Source organism: Topomyia yanbarensis, chromosome 2, assembly GCF_030247195.1.
Source record: "Topomyia yanbarensis strain Yona2022 chromosome 2, ASM3024719v1, whole genome shotgun sequence".
Lineage (NCBI taxonomy): Eukaryota > Metazoa > Arthropoda > Insecta > Diptera > Culicidae > Topomyia > Topomyia yanbarensis.
Window position 1 is genome coordinate 159868253 of NC_080671.1, and position 18461 is coordinate 159886713.

Here is an 18461-nt window from a genome sequence, read left to right on the forward strand (position 1 = left end):
CAATGCAGCACTCTGCGTCACTCTTTCGAGTTTGAATAGCTCGTATGGTTGCCGGTTTTTGCTCTTCTCCTATCTATTCTTCTGCTGGGCCGCCCTTGACGTTGTGCTTATTATATTTATTACGCATAATAAACGTGCTGTTTGCAATTTGGCATTTAACCCAATTATGGAAACGTGTCTAATAGGGACAGTGGAGATGCCAACTTGTCATATATATTTAGATATATTTTATACTTTTTGTACGCTTGCTCTGTACTGCAAACTTTGGAAATGATCATTGAAACGTTTATAAAAAGCAATACTGGACGGCTGTTCGGAGTTCGGCATTCATATTTCTGCTGAAAGTCGCACTACTGAAAACTTTGATCTAAAATGAAAAAACAAAGCGTGTGAGTACTTAGCTAAATCACAATATCTACCAAGATATATCCTGATTCATTTCCCTACCTATTCTGCGACACTTGTGGATGATGTAGAGAATTTCTCGGTCAAAATAGTCACAAGTGTTGAACTAACATTCCTTCCCATCCCAAAATTGACCTGCATGGGCGTGGCCATCTACGTTATTGATCATACTGTAATCTTAGTCTCTTTAGGTTGCACGTTCAGCACGTTATAAGTGCCCGCTTCTCCTACGCTGACGATGTGAAGGTTTTTCAACAGATGCGGGATTCAACCGATATAGAATTTCTTCAGTACGTGGTGTGATCTGAACAAATGTTTAATTGTCACGTTTGCGCGGAAACGTCATCTGATGCGATTCAATTACCGTCTGAGTCCAAGACACTATCACGTCAAAGATCCACAAACCACATACTTCATACATCGTAGAAAAGCCATCAAGACAGCTTCATCTTCCAAATAGCGAAAAACTTCAGGGACGTAGTGTCTTAAATCACTTCATAGCGCGTTGGTCCGCTCAACGTTAGAATATTGTTCTGCTGTTTGGACCCCGTACTACCAGTACGGGATTGACAAAATCGACGCTGTCCAACGCTGGTTCATACGCTTTACCCTTCGACATCTCCCATGGCGAAACAGATTCCAACTGCCGAGCTATGAAAACCGTTTCCAATTAATACATACATTCAGTATCCTGAGGAACTGCTCTCGAGCCCTATCCGTCTCAGACTTTACTCTCTGCAAGAGTGGATTTCTCCACAATTCTAGAACGCCTGAATCTTCAAGTCCTCATTCGAACACTACGTACTAACTCTCTTCTGCGACTATCTTTTAGGACAATCGATTACAACACTGTTACCGAACTTCAGCGAGTTTTCAATAAAGTTGCCACAGGATTCCACTTCCACTAGACTATAAATACGATTAAAAATAAGTTTTTGTCTAAGTTTGTCTAAACTAAGTTTTTGTCTGTCCTTAAATATAACTAAGAACCACCATTGGGGCCAAGGGGTCTGTTGGTGCGTTGATACAGCAAATAAATAAATGGTCATGTGCAGCCTGTTGTTGCTTTCTCTAATTTGCTGTATTTCTGTATGGTACCGGTATTGTTTGTTAGTTTGTTATCTTTCGGTATGATGTGTGAATCAAAATCAAAAATAAATTTCAATAAATATTACTTGAGAATCTCGGTTCATTAAAATTTAATTAGTGCGTTATATATTTTCTGTTGAGATCAACAATGAACTAGAATTGATTTTAATATTTTATTTTTTCATCAAATAGTATTCAGTATAGTCGTTTTCAAAATGTTTCGAGTTTGATTCAAGAAATAGAATCATTTTGTGGAACCTTTTCATAAGTCATTCGCGTTTCTCCATCAACAGCAATGTTTTTTTTCTTCAAATGGAGATGATTTTTTTTGTAACTCGCTCTTTGACATCAAGGAGCTGGTGTTGACCGTTCAAAAGATTCAACTGTAGGTCATTTCGTATTAAATAATCGAATAACAGAGAGACTCGTTCATCAATAATCATTTAAGGGGTCACATACCTTTGCATTTTTCAAAAAATCGAAATTTTTTATTTACTTTACCTGGAAGTACAACTCCTTGAAAACATTTTCCCAACTTTTATAGAGATCCGAGAAATAGATCGAAAGTTATACGAAAGCGCACTTCGACTAGCAAGAGCTGTGGTAACTTGAAGTTTTAAACTCGATTTTCTCAAAATATCGTTTTTCCAAAAATGGTTTTTCTGTAATCATGATTGCCGAAAAACCTCTATACCGATTTTTTCCATTGATCGTAATTAATTTGTCTCGTACCTCAACAATTCCTCTTTTATGCATATTTTTTTTGTTTCGCGCTTGACATTTTTTTAATACAATTTTTAGAGTTTAAAACAGCGATTTTTTAGGAAAAACGTTCCCGAATGCAGGAATTAATTATTATTTATTCAACTAATCGTTAAGGTACAAGGAATACTCATATAGCAAATTTTATGAGTTTTAGGATTTTAGTTAATCTTTTGGTCTTCAATCGTGATCACCGCAAACCTCTTCAATAAAAAAGGGTTTCGGAGGAAAAGCCATAATTCCGCCAACTATCAATATATTTTTATAAACATATGCTTGTTTATTTTACTGAAAATGGTGCTACCAAAATACTATAAGTTTGATGTAATGCAATCATTGCTTTATGCCTTTAAGTGAATTCAAACTTTCTTGACATTTTTCGCACAAAAAGGTATGCAACTCCTTAAGGCCTCCTCCTTAACGTTCCTCCAAAAAACGTGTTTTTTAAATTCCATTTATTGTTCAAAAAAACTTTTTACAGATAAAAGTACATATATTCAACAACTTTTTTTTGTTATGGCGGCTCTGAAAGCAGCTGCTCAAACTCCGATTTGTTTGGTGAGTGTCTTCATTCAACGAATCATCTGAAAACAAAAAGCAAAACAGTTGCGAATTGGCTATGGTCGGTACTACAATGAAACATTTTCACCGAGAAAAATCAAAATAGTGTACCAATATCAAATTTTTTTAAGTGTAGATGAACACATTTTTTTGAGGAACCTGGCCTTAAAAAGTTCTCACTCAAAAAAGTCAACAAGGATGAAGTTGCAGTATAAAAAGCGGGTCAAAAAATATTCGTTTAAAGGAAAATCTTTATAAAGTTACGTTCAAGTTTAAAATTCGGGTAATGAAAAGTACTTTGTATGAACCGAATAGATTGTTTGCGGATTTTATACTAAAGGTGCATCATAATTCTATAGAAAATTTATTGTTACCCCAGTAAACCACAGTTTGATTTGATATTCGGATTTCAATTTCTCAATCACCCTATTTTTAAAGTTCTATTATAATCACAGAATGCAAAACAGAACAAGTCGAAAATAAAATTAAAAATTATTTAAATTCATCACGCCATACTTTCATCAGATCTACGCTACCCACACAAAAAGCAGGACATACTCGGTGTCCCGTCTTTAACCCAGCGGACATGGCTGCAATCACCATTCAGCAGCATTTCCGCACTTCCTATGCAAACGCAGTCGCACTCGCAGTACACAATCAATTGTTTTAATTAACTTACTCACAATAAAACCGAATTTATCGAAGGAAATTTTCCGTTTCATTAATTACGAAAATTCGTTTTTGTCTTCCTTTCTGCTTCGACAGAAAAACGCCAAACAGAGCCCCCGATGGCAACATGGTGCTGGCAGTGGAGGAGGCGCCGGTGTGGGCGCTAGTGGTCCAGGTACCGGAACTGGTGACCACCAGCACGGAGCAGGCGTTGATGGCACAACCCGGCCTGATCCAACGGACGACGATAGAGGCGATCCGGACGTGATTCCGGCGCAGTACGGTAAAGATGATTTACTTTTTTCCGTCTTTCCTGATTAACTTTGCGTTCGAGCGGCGACGCCGTCAAGGACGATTGATGGGCAAATTCACTCTAGTGCTCCAGCGGAGCGTGTAGCGCCACTGCTCGTGGGATTCTAATTTACTTTTTTTTCTTCTTTTTTTATTGTTCCACTTTCCCGTTGCTATGCTCTCGTCTGTTGATTTTCAGTGTCAAACGATGGGGAAGATTCCAGTTTCAATTCGTCCAAATGGCCTAATGGGAGCTACGTAAGTATCGAGTGACAGCAAACACGAGTGCGTGACTTTTTGCCTTTTGGTCTTTCATCGAAATTGGAAAACCTGATGATGATGCACGATAGACCCAGCCGGTGCCAGATGGAAATTGATGAAGTGTTGCACTTGATTGGCTGCGGGGTGTCCTAGCGACAAGTCGCAGCGCACTACGTGTTACTTTTTGTCGTAATGAAATTTAAGAACTTTGCTATACAGCTAATCGAATTTCGGTTTGTTCCTGACTAGCATGAAACCACTTGGTAGCGGTAAATTTTGTTGCAATGCCACTTTATCAGATAAGTTCTTGTTCATGAAACAGAAGTATGATTTGTTTTTTAATTTAGCTTTTTTTATAATCAAAATGTATTGAGTCATCGAATTGAGCATGAGTTGAAGATGTTGGATATGTTACCCAACATAATTAACCCATTATTGCCCAACCTACTATATATAGTAGGTGCTAAGAATAACTCCTATTACTCAATTAATAACGCAGAACAGGCATTATCAACGAGTTAATATTGTTCATATACTCTTGCAGAATATGTTTAGAGAAGTTAGAGTTGTTAAGTCGGTGTTTATGTTTTGTTTTTAATCACGCTCGACCGCTGACTCGCTGCACCGACAGTAAAACTCGATTATCTCGGAGTTGTATTTTGTTGAAAAGTTCATCCGCGGTGATCACGATATCTCAGGAAACGATTAACCGATCAATCTCAAATTTTCACTGGTTGTTCCTTATCATTTCAGCTGCTTTGAGTACAAAAATAATTTTACTGGAATGACCACATCATTTTTCTTCGATCGGAAAACACAATTTGCGATGCGTGTGAAAAATAAGTTGGGAAATAATGGGTTAAGGATCTTTCCGAAGTGGAAGTCTTCGATAACAATTCCATAGTTTTATCTTTCACGATTACGAGTACATATTTGTAAAATTTTAAAAACTCAATTAAATTTTTTATCGTTAGGTTAAGGTATTTTCGGCGAATCTCTTGTTTTATTTTATTGTTATACAAAGAATCGTAGTATATTTAGTCAATTTCGATACAATAATGCAATATTTAAACATTATTTTCCTGTATTTTTGCAAACAATTGAACTTGGAACGAGTGACAGTGAGTCTCGGTTGGCACGGTGTACTTCATAACTCAAAATCTACTGAACCAATCGTTTTAAAATGTTGCTCAGCTTTTCTACACATCATTCCCCGGGTGACTACGAGAGCTTTTTATAAATACATTTACAATAAGGATTTTTTTTTCGGAAATCGGATTTTTGGTTTAAAAACCTTAAAAAAATGGATGAATCGAAAAAAATATACCCGTTGTTACCCAGGAAATTATATTAATAAACATTGTGCAAAATATCGATACGATTGGTCCAGCAGATTCTGAGTTATTATGTACGCCGCAAAACAAGAATTTTGCGGGGAGCCTCCAGAGATTCTAGATCACTCGCTCTAGGTTTAATATTACGCAATGGAAATTTTAGAGAATATTGTTCAATGTAGCATTGTTGTATGGAAATTGAACGAACATACTAACACTTTCTGTATCGCCGTCTTTGTTACCGAATTAACCTTGAACTGCAAGTATTAGCTGTGACGGAATCCACTTCTCCGTATTTTAAAATAAATTCACGATTTTAATCACGATGATGAACGCAGTAGATAAATCATAAATTGGAACTGAAAGTCAGTACTGACAAAATGAGCTTTTCTGTTCAAACAATCGTATCTCGGCAGTTTGCCAATCAATTTCAATGTTCCTTACACCAATGAAATCCTTCTTCTAGATTTATAATGTATGCAATAGATAAGATATTTTAAAAATACTATACTTTTTGAGGATTTAGACGGTATGATTTTCACAATGTGCGTGGCACACGGTTGTTTGAATTTTTTGAGCCTTGCTTAGTTTGACAGTTTGAAATGTAATATGTTTACTCAATAATTCTACATATTACATATGGATATTATTATATCAGAATGTTCGTACACACGTGAAAAAACGCAATATTGTATGTAAGTATCAAAATAATAATGTGTAATAGAAAAAATTAAGAACAGGCGAAGATGTTCAGAATTTTTATAATATTCGTCATATAACTTTAAATTTAAAACGGTGACCTATACTTTTTTGTATACCAATCGATTGTAATTGATGACGGCTACAATTTCTGAAATAACAAATGCTTATATTTTCTCAAAAAATCAAAAGTACGTAGAACTACAGAAATTTCATTTAGTTAGGAAATAACTTCAAATCTAAAGCGATGACCTAGTTTTTTATGTATTAATCGATGGTAATTGATTTCGGCTACAATTTCTGAAAAAAAACAATTTTTTCTCTAAAAATTGACAAAAATACGTGGAACTACAGAAATTGATTCAATTGAACCTTTTCATCTGGAGAATCATCCGAGACAGCTTTCAGGAGTGTGTATCGAGTGAACGGGATTATTCATAGTTCTGGGAATTCATCATCTCATCAAATTTCATTGACGAATATTTCGCTGTGCTATCAGTACATTTATCACTCAAGTTTCGGGGTAATTTTAATCAATAAAATCTTTGAACTGAAAAAAAAAAATTGCGACTTCACAATTCATCTTTAAAAAGATTGCATCGGAAAGATATACGTGACTTCTTTCAATATTTTTTTAAAAAAAACGGTCTAAATTAACAATCAAACAACAAAAATTATGGATATTTTGTGGCTTTATAGAAAAAACCTGGTTTATTCCACCTAGTTGTGCAAATGTGCCTTTCTCATTTATCTAATTTTCAATAAAATTGTGGACATATCTATTACAATCTTATTACATTTGGCACATATTTACAAGGGCACGACTGTCATGAACCTGATGAGCAACATGCCGACGATGACACACTTGTAACAAAAACATAATATTTAAGTAGACAAATCAGCATGAGTTAAATGTTTTCTTCGTGTTAACATATTTTGAAATGCAGTGGTGAGGGGATTACAAGTGTTAAAGGAGATGTGAGGGTGGTCCAGTTGGTGAAAATTGGTTCACTCATCACCGAATAACCGATGTGATTTTAAATCTGAAATAGACGTACAGCAACTATCAATCTATTCCGCCTTGTGCAGGAAGGAAAAGCTTCCATAGCTTTGGTTCAAGAACCGTATTTCCATAAAGTAAATTTCTATGTAGCTTTCAACAAAAAATGGCATAACAAATCCACGTGAAATGCCTCGTGCATGCATACTTGCGAATAGTGCCATTAATGCATGTTTTATATCCGACCTCACAACTCGCGATATTTGTGCTGACACGGTAAATATGACTGTTGACAACGTAATCAAGAAATACGTCTATTGTTCGGCATATTTGCCGCATAATAAACCATCATTCAAAAGGGTTGTATCATACTGTGGCAGAAATGGGTTTCCCCTCCTAATCGGCAGTAATGCAAATACCCACCACATAATTTGGAGCAACTCAGATCTCAATTTGAGACAGGGTTACCATATTCACAGATTTTTCTGTAATGTCACAGATTTTTTGCACAATCTTTGATCACAGATTCTTTTTCACAGATGACAGATTTTTGGTATTTTGATGAAAATTTCACAGATTTCCACAGATTTTTGAAAATATTGTGATTTTTCACAGATTTTTGGGAAATTTATCACAGATTTTCACAGATTTTTTCCTGTTTCAGTCATCACAGATGGCAAAAGATTTTTTTGACCGAAGCACAGATTTCAATGTGGCATCCCTGATTTGAGAGGCATCGAATCAATGGAATACTTATGTAGTGGAAATCTGCACGTTCTCAAATGTCTCAAGTCTCAACGACAAATGTCTCCAGTCTCAAAGACAAATGTCTCAAGTCTCAACGAGACTAGTAAATTAAATAAGTTACTATCGAAATCGAAAGACTTTCATGTCAGTTCAATTATAATTGCTAATGGTGAATACTCGTCCGACGAAGATGTAGTACTCAACTGTCTTTTTGACACACACTATTCAGGCTGTACGGAGCCATCACTGACGACCAGGGATGCCACATTGAAATCTGTGCTTCGGTCAAAAAAATCTTTTGCCATCTGTAATGACTGAAACAGGAAAAAAATCTGTGAAAATCTGTGATAAATATCCCAAAAATCTGTGAAAAATCACAATATTTTCAAAAATCTGTGGAAATCTGTGAAATTTTCATCAAAATGCCAAAAATCTGTCATCTGTGAAAAAGAATCTGTGATCAAAGATTATGCAAAAAATCTGTGAATATGGTAGCCCTGCAGACGACTTCCCCTGACTTCTTTTCAGGTAGTTCTGTTCTACTACACAAAGAATATGAACACTTCAAGCATGTTTTTGAAAAATGTACTTACTTGTAGTCTTGCAACAGGATACATTCCATTAGTGTGGTGGTAAATGACTGTCAAATTCATTCTCAAAGGTGGCCGCGTCACTTATGAGGAGGCAAAGTGCTTTGGACCGATCAGTTTGATCCCCTTCCTTCTCAAGTCAGTGGAGCGTTTAATCGACCACCCGCTGCATGCAATGCAACATGCATATCAGCGGAGCAAGTCTACTACCGCCCTGTTACACAATGTTGTCTACAGCATTGAAAAAGCTTTTTCGCAAAACCCATGAAATTCAGGTGCTTTTCTTTACGTTGAAAGTGCTTTAAACAACGAGTTTGCACAAATCCATTTTAGAAGCAGTACGAGGTAATGGAGTACTTTCACATATCACGAACTGGATACACGCAATGCTTTGCAACCGACATCTGTGCTCATCGTTAAGACAAGTAGAGATAAGGAAACTGAGTGTCTGCGGATGACCTCAACGTGGTGTGCTGTCACCACTTCTATGGAACCTTGTCGCCGATTGCTTGTTGAGGAAACTTAATGAGCTTGGGTTTCCGACGTATGGTTTCGCCGATGATTATCACATCGATTTCAGGATCAAGAAAGCTTGCATGACCTTCGACCAATGTAGATGGTCTTTCGGCAAATCTTGGGGACTCAAACTCAAGCACATTCAGTGGATCTACACAATTTTTAAACCAATATTGGCGTATGGGTACTAGGGTGGGACAAAAAATAGATTCCAGCTCCGAGCAACTTTTTGGGTAGTCTCGAAAACTACGAAACGATCTGACGCTTAAGAAAAAAGTTATTAAGCTGAAACCAATTGATGCTCTGACGATTGATAAAATATTCATTTTTTCTAGCACCACTGTTGTTGGTTGTCCAATTGTATGCAATTATGTTTTGATATTCTCTTAATATGTCTAAATCATTTTCCCATACTGTTTGGCCACTTCGCAAGAGTTTTGAGGGATAAATTGAGTCTTCTTTGGTATATAAAAAGAGAAAATTAAAAATTTTGTATATAATTCGACCATCAGCAGCAGTGATGCTATGAAAAGTAAAATTTTCATCATTCTTCAGGGCATCAATCGGTTTTTGCTTAATAACTTTTTCCACAAGCATCAGATTGTTTTGCAGTCTTCTAGACTTTATTTCCATGATAAATTTCCTATAAAAATCAGATATCCATTTATTTTTAGGAGGTAACGGGTGACAAAAGACGTTTTCCCCATACGAAATCCCATGTAAACTTTAAACCGTGGGCGCAAAAATATAGTTTCACCGATCGAACTAAAAATTTGCAGAGTTGTTCTGGGAGCTAAATGGGACCCAAAAAGTTACTCGGAGCGAAATTTTATTTTTTTCATATAACCATGTCCCACTCTAATGGGTACCTGGCGATAACTGGTGCGTTCTCGACAACACCTACTGCTGCTCTTAAGGCGCTCTTGAACATAAAATCACTACGTGTGTTTCTGAAACAAGAAGCACTTTCTTGTGCATACTGTCTTAAGGTTACTGCGCTCTGGAACAGTAACCCAATAGATCGTGCAACTAGGCACACAAGACTGTGGCCCAATACTTGAGATGAGTATACGGTTGCTCCCAGTGATCTTACGCTCACATATAGTTTTCCTTTTTGAACTTTCACTTTTTTTTTTCAAAAGCTTTCTCACCACAGATTGCTAAGGACCCCACACTTCGAATAATTTTTGGTTTTGTGTCGAAGCGCAATCCAGTGTTGACCAGTGTTATTTGGCAGGGCATAATAGGACTTGCACATTATCTTACTCTTTGCACATGCACATTACCTTACTCTTTCTGTATAACATATATCACGTTCGACGATGATGCAAGAGAAGAGATTGTTCGTTAGGCAGGCATATTGGATCGCTCTAACTGTACGACTCATCTTATCCGGAAAAGATGAACATCGGGTAATCCCCTTCTCGCGTGAGTGAGTGAGAACGACAATGTCAGCGATCGATTTAAAAATAAATTTGGCTTAAAGATTTAACTTTTCCAAGAAACGGTAGCCATTATAAATATTTCCACAATAAAACATTTTCTTAGAAGTAAATCAAATTAGTTGAAAACAAATGTTTATACTTTCTTGTGCATACTGTCTTAAGGTTACTGCGCTCTGGAACAGTAACCCAATAGATCGTGCAACTAGGCACACAAGACTGTGGCCCAATACTTGAGATGAGTATACGGTTGCTCCCAGTGATCTTACGCTCACATATAGTTTTCCTTTTTGAACTTTCAATATGAGAATTCAACTTCGCGAGGAATGGCTGTCTGGCTGGATGGAGCGACAACTTGAAGAATACGTAGTTTGTTATACTCACGGTTCCTTATTGGAGGGCCGAGCCGGTGCTGGTGTCTATTGTCATGAAATGAGATTAAACCAATCTCTTTCGCTTGATAGTTACTGTACCGTATTCCAATCTTTGCGATTCTGTGTGGCGTACAATCAGCACTTCAACAAGAAATTTGCGGCAAAACCATCTAATTTCTCTCTGACAGTCAGGCTGCCCTGAAAGCACTTAGTACGGTAGATTCGAGATCGAAATTAGTAATCTCATGCCGAACTCAAATCGAAGAACTTAGCATTTCAAATGCTATCTACCTTCTATGGGTACCCTATGAAATAAATGGGCGGACGAATTGGCTAGAGCTGGCACTGCGATTGACTTCGTTGGTCCAGAAACAGTTCAACCACTGTCGATAAGTTGGATAAAGCACAAGATTCGCTTTTGGGCTGCATCCGAACATGCCAACCTTTGGCGTAGTTTGCAAACTTACGTTCAAACAAAGACTTTTCTGCCGGATGTGAGTCCGAAAATGTCAAAAAATTGTTGCATTTTTCCAAGCACAACTGCAGTATTTTAGTCAGGGCACTGACAGGACATTGCAAACTCAATTATCACATGGCTACTATTCAGCACGCTGAATATTATTCATGTGATCTTTTTTGATTCCGATTAAGGAACATCATATGATTTTATATGTAACTGCCCTGTAGTAATGCAATTACGTATCCGGAAGTGTAATTCCTGCTATTGTAGTCCATCCGGGGCGCACTGATCATCTTCAATACAAAAGTCGGACAAAACATCAAAAGTGGCCCGAATTTGATAAAAACTTCACATTAGGATAATTTTGTGACGCTGAATTTATATTTGATGTTTATTTTTTGTTTTTTTATTACCTCAAATTTTTGGTACTTAGGATTCGAAAATTCAACATTCACGAATATATACGAAAATTCATTTTCAAAATATTAGGTGCTGTGAATTTTTGAGTAGAATACACATTTTTTCAATTGTTGATAATGATACGACACATCTATAAATCATATTACGAACCCTGGGTAATCAAATGCTACCATGCGTCTCCTTCAGTCATATCATGAAAAATCAGCTTTTTCATACCTCGAGGCAGAAAGGGGCAAAATAAGATATTCATTTTCGGAAAGTACACTAATTTTCAAGTATCATGAACAACAAGCGATCTTTCCGAACTGTTTCAAAAACAAGTACAGCCACTTTGAACATTATAACTTTAAATTATTGCACGATTTGTTATTTGCTTTCATGTCTGAGCGCGAAGAAAGGCTTGTATCGACTAAATCGAATGGCAGCTATAAGTCCAGTCCTTTCAAATGAAATCAGTTCGACCCTAATCGGAATTTTAACTAAAAAGATATATTAATTTGAATAACTTAGGTTTGAAAACAGTTTGCTCTGAATTCATCATCTATTTCACCTTTGAAGTTCTCTAAAAATCGTCCTCGGGACTTGATATTTCGAGAAGACTCTATTCAACCTGGTAAGAAACAGAGAAAAATGTGAAATCATGAAAAATATAAAATAAAATTTTCAGGTTTTGTCCGGCTAGGCGACACTGTGCGGGGGTGCAGAATGCCCTGTTTTAATTGTTCTGTGTCGTTATTTTTCTTACCCCTAACCTTACCACTTCCCCAATCCTTCCCATCAGGAAATGATGAAAAGAAGATTCTTTGCAAGGCACAAATCTCCGATTAACATGGGGAACGTGCCATTTGAGCCAGACACTACTGATTCCTGATATGTAGTGGAGCTCATTGGTTTTGCACTTTGGAGCAGAAATGTCTATGGAACTTACCCAGTTTTTTGCACTTCTGTTCGAAAGTGCAAAGCCAGTGCATGGAACTATCCAGGAACATATCAGTCGAAAGTTGCAAGAGAGGATCAAGCTACTGATCTGCAAGCATATTTCATCGAAACGAAATGTTCGATTTTCAACATTTCAAAGATAATAAAAATTGAAATTTTGAACGTAGCACCCCTGATATCCTACTGAGATTCTTTCTTCGGTGTAAAAAGCATTTTATATATGATTTTATGTGAAAATTTAAGATGACTATTTTCATTGAAATCTTCCCTATTGAACATCCTTAGCTCTCCATACAAACTTTGGTTTCGAGCTGCGAGCCTCGTTCCAATTTTTTTTTCAAAAGCTTTCTCACCACAGATTGCTAAGGACCCCACACTTCGAATAATTTTTGGTTTTGTGTCGAAGCGCAATCCAGTGTTGACCAGTGTTATTTGGCAGGGCATAATAGGACTTGCACATTATCTTACTCTTTGCACATGCACATTACCTTACTCTTTCTGTATAACATATATCACGTTCGACGATGATGCAAGAGAAGAGATTGTTCGTTAGGCAGGCATATTGGATCGCTCTAACTGTACGACTCATCTTATCCGGAAAAGATGAACATCGGGTAATCCCCTTCTCGCGTGAGTGAGTGAGAACGACAATGTCAGCGATCGATTTAAAAATAAATTTGGCTTAAAGATTTAACTTTTCCAAGAAACGGTAGCCATTATAAATATTTCCACAATAAAACATTTTCTTAGAAGTAAATCAAATTAGTTGAAAACAAATGTTTATATTTTACTTTTCTCTTAATATGGTAAGCACGAGAAAATATTTTTAAAGTAAACATATCTCATAGATTCTTTTGCGATTCGTGAATTTCTTGAGTACAATTATCCTAACGAACAACTTGATACACTTTACACTCAAAAAGAAATTGTTCCTCTTTGGGCTCCAAAACAAAACGGAAAATTCTAGAGTAAGGATGAAAGTTTTGATAAGCTCGCATACTTGCTCTAGAATTTTCCTTTGAACAAACTACCAAGCGTCCACCTCAAAATTTAACTAAAGGAAACGCTAAGTGGATTGTAGCCAAGGTTGTAGCACTGTATCAGTTGTTCGAGGAGTTTGGGCTGTCAATGGAAATACCCTAATGGAATGTTATTGTTAACAGCAGCTCACTGGCCAAATAAGCAGGTTTGTACGGACGAGAACAAACTAATTGGGCACAGGAGAATCATTCATGCTTTTTCATCAACATTTCATCACAATTTCAAATCTGTAAACGGACTGTGATTATACAGTCAAATTGAATCTTGTGCCTATTTCTGGATTTATATTGGATTTTCTCCGAAACAAAGAGCACACCTGGGTGACTCATGGAAGGAGAATGGTACACTTGAAAAAACTCTGGAACTGAACTGGCAAACGAGTGTCTGGATTATTCTGTTCAAATTAATTCGATAGAAGCTTAGAGAACTGAAGAGTCAAATATACTATGAAATTCATGACAATTTCAACGTTGTGTGATTTATGTCCCTACTCCTGTTACCTGAGCGAATGAAAGAGAAGCTTTTTCACCTGAATAAATCCCTCGTTGTCTGCTGCAGTGGTAGAAACAGCTCAAAAACTGTGATTACCCCATGTCCCAGATGAGGCGAAAATGGGAACCTGTTCGCACGAATTCCATACACTTACGTACACTTCCTACTCCTCCGCATCATCATTCGACGGCATGTGAGCAAGCTGCTGACATCCTAACAAATGTACTTTCGTTTATTGTTTTTCTCCACATACACAAACGATTCGTGTATTCCGTCTATAATTCCATTCCATGGCAGAACGATGGCATATTGAACTTGAACGATAAATAGCTTGGGTGTGGTATGTACAAAACGGACAGACCTAGTACGTGAAGTTTATATTAGGCGTACGATACAACAATCGGGATACTCGGGATACTCGTTCCATACTGAGGCACATGTTGCCCTGGGTAGGACGGGAACATACCTCCCCTTCTCCTTGAACCAACCACCGATTGTCGAAGAATGTCGATGTTGGACTCGTTCGGAACTACCTACTGTGTATACCCATTTTCTTGCTCTGGCGTTCGTCTTACAAAGCTAGAACTGCCCTGGTGCGAAAAGCTCTACACCCGGACACCCCTTTCGCAAAACCGACACAACGGCAGCACGAGTGCTGGGCTTTTGCTTTGACTTGAGTTTCATTGATATTTTAGAGCTATTAAATTTTCATGTCTTGTGCCGGGTGTAAGACACGGTTGTTGATAGAGAAATCGATTGTACTTTCTCGGTTGTTTTTGTAAATAGCAGCTACACAACGAACCGAGAGTGTTGCAGAGAAAATCAAACACTTGTCTTCTGTCAAAACTACCGGACAGGGTGAAGGATCCGAACACGAAGATCGAAGAAGTATTCTAAGCATGTGCATTTGTGCAACCAACCGGGCGAAGCATAACAAGTGTTGGAAGTAAGCTGTGCAGTGATTGATTTAACTTCTACTCAGCGGTACGTTTCAACGGTTAGTGCTGAGCACAAGTTCAATAAGAAACTTGTGTTACTTTTTTTTTCATTATCGAAGCTCGGAAAATATGTACGAAGGTTCAAACATTCTGGAATGAGTTTTTTATTTATTTAGTTATAGAACAGTGGCAAAGTACATTGACAGTAGACCTTGAACAAATTTGTAGTTTCTTATCGGAGATTGTAAAGTGAAATTGATTTTTTAATAGATATACAGTACACAGTGCATTGCTGTTGGAGCGAAATTTCTGTTTGCAATATATGCGAGGAATGTCTAGGGATCATGTAAACGTTCCCCACAGTAGAGACACTTACCGACAGTCTTTCCACAAGTCCCTACGATTCTCACTGTATTTTCCACAACGAATCTTATTACTAAAGTGGGTGATTGTGTGCTTCCAATTAATGTACAAAATAGGAAACTTGAATCTTGTCAAAATGGAAATAGTTGTATACAGGGTACCAGACGAAGGTCACTCAATATGATTCGGAGATGACATAGGACCTATTGCCGTTGGTCCACTGTTTGAAGCATGTAATCCCTTAAACGGTCAATGTCCTGCTTCAACAGATTCATGCAATTCAAGCTCAAATTGGTAACCACATCATCAATTTCGACTTTATTTGCAGGTATGTAGACGCGGTAACTTCTTAAAAGGCTCAATATCATTTACCTGCTTTAGACTGTTTACCACTACCCTTAGCTTATCAGGGCGATCTTTGTATATTTCGGTCACCAATCGATCTGAGAGTTACCGTATAATTATCACCAATAAAAGCCACTTTGACCACACTGACCATCTACGACAATTCTGGATAGAGCTACTTGTTCTTGGCTATAACGCTGATTCCTCAAAGCAGTGGCGGCGCAAGGGGGGGGGGGTGAAGGGGGCAAACCAATATGTAGCTGAACATAAACCTCAAACGTAACGATCTTAGCAAATGTAAAAAGAAATCATTTGAAAACAAATGGTGTGTCTCTTCGTTTAATAATAACTTTACTATTTTTCAGAATAAATCTGTAATAGCCTCTTTACTGTAGTTAAATAAATAAAGAAAAAAGGCAAAGACTGCCTCTTTTGTCTCACAAATAAGGAACCAGAAAAAATTGGGTTCTTACTGTTGTAATTTTAAGTAAATTGAATGTTTATTTTTCTTATGCATATAAGCTTTCGCTATATTTATATTACCACTGCCTAATTGTGGCAAATATACACGTTAGACGGTTTTGTTGATTGTCAATAACCTTTCCAAACTTTCGGGAATTTCCAATACTTAACATGATACAAATGTAAAGATTATATTCAGTGGCATCTTCGATACCCTTGTTTATCGTTGTTTCAACAATGTTATTGCAAAAGCATATTTGTAAGGGATTTTTGTTGTTACCACATGTTTGTTATTTCACAAAAGTCCGACTTTCATTTTTTTCCGTCTAACTATAATGAGATAGGACCACAACTTACGTTGGCCCTGAAGTAAATATTAGATTGTTTTTATTTTGTTGCAATGGGTTTTTAACAACGCCTTGATCTTGGTGTTAACTCTATTTTAGTCTCTTACCAGCTTCGCAGAGCACGAAATCTCCTCAGGTTCCCTTTATCTTGGTCGACCAACCTTGCTCACTGTGCCTACTTGTACCAGTCGTACTAGTTTTGGGAACCATTTTTGCCGCGTTGTCATCCGCTATTTTGACGTGTTAACTATAGATAGTTCTCCCAACAACTATTGAAATTCGTGGTTCACACACCATCTCCACATGCCGCATTCCAACTGCATCTGACTACAGATCATTCGCTACACCTTACGTTCGAAAATAGCAAGGGTACGTTGCAATTTCGCCTGCATAGCCCTTTGGCCAACCGGCCCAATGAACATTTTGTAGTTGGTTTGCTTAGAACCGTGGCGTACTTTGTTCGACCGAAAAACAGAGCCCAAATTACCTGTCAGTTACCTGACAAAATACATCGGTAAATTTTTCTGCTGGTGTGCTCATCAGTCACCAGTGATCTAAAGCACACGAGCTCATCCACCACCTGTTGCTATCAAACGAATCAATTCCTTCGAACTTCTTGCTCTTTTGTATTTTGTTTTTGACGTATTTACTGCTAACTCAATTCATTTTGCTTAAGGGGGGGGGGGAATAAGGGTTTCAGCAAGAAAAAAAACACTTTTTTGCGATTTTTTTTAGAACTTTGGATAAAGCGAATTGACCAAAACTTTTGTTAATTATAATGTATCATTTCAATAACATTCTGTTTTTTTTCGCACAAAAATATCGACTAGCGACTCGGTGAAGAAGCTTATTGTGATATTTTTTCAATTAAGAGGGTTTTTTACTCATTTGAAGCAAAAAATTCAATTTTTCAACAAAAATTCCGCCATTTTTTGAGTAAAAACCCCTTTAATCGAAAAATTATCTCAAAAACTGAACGTAGGGGTTGGGTATTTTTACGTAGAATGTGTATGCAAAATTTGAAAGAAATCGAAAGTTTTTGAATGGCAGTTAACACCGCAAATCGTGTTATTTCTAGGGATGTTCTACAAAAATCTTCGTCGCCGAGTCGCTTGTCGATATTTTTGCACGAAAAAATTACAGAATGTTATTGAAATGATAAACATAATTGACAAAAGTTTTGGTCAATTTGCTTTGCCTGATTTTTTCCTTGATGAAACTCTTACCACCCCCCCCCCCCCCTTAAACCTTCAGTCGAACGTATGTCTCCACGATCGTCTTAAAGCTGCGTGCCACAATATCAACGCGATCAAAGATAACATAATAAGAAAGATACCCAACTTCAGTGAAAATTCGAAGACAGAGTTTCTGCCTGCACTAGTTAGATATTTGCTAGCTGCAACGCATATCCTACCTAAGCACTCGATCGTATGACATTGATTTGTTTGTTTATTTATTTATTTATTTATTTATTTATTTATTTATTTATTTATTTATTTATTTATTTATTCATTTATTTATTTATTTATTTATTTACTTATTTATTTATTTATTTATTTATTTATTTATTTATTTACTTATTTATTTATTTATTTATATATTTATTAATAAATTTATCACATCTTCGAAAACAATATTGAACAATAGACAGGCGAATCACCTTGCCGTAATCTTTTCCGAGATTCAAAATGACTAGAAAAAGCCCGTGATAATCCGACGAAGCACATCACTCGATCGATTTTCGGTTTGATCAATCGTGTCAGTGATATTCGTGACTCTTCTCTAAGGCTTGAACCAGTGAAATTTATTTAAGATTGCTCTATGAACTCCCTTACTATATGAGATAGGCGATGACAAATAATACTCCCCTCAACTTACAGGTATTAAGCAGTGTCATTGCTCGGTAGTTACAGT

The 18461-nt window shown here is 36.9% G+C and overlaps 1 protein-coding gene across 1 annotated transcript in view; it reads left to right on the forward strand.

Moving 5' to 3' along the window:
* LOC131681906 (neural cell adhesion molecule 1-B-like) overlaps positions 1–18461 on the forward strand; it is a 967955-nt gene that overhangs the window by 935751 nt on the left and 13743 nt on the right. The window contains exons 14-15 of the mRNA XM_058963004.1: positions 3583–3769; positions 3977–4035. Of these exons, the coding sequence (XP_058818987.1) occupies positions 3583–3769; positions 3977–4035 (246 nt within the window). The remainder of the gene's footprint in view (positions 1–3582; positions 3770–3976; positions 4036–18461) is intronic.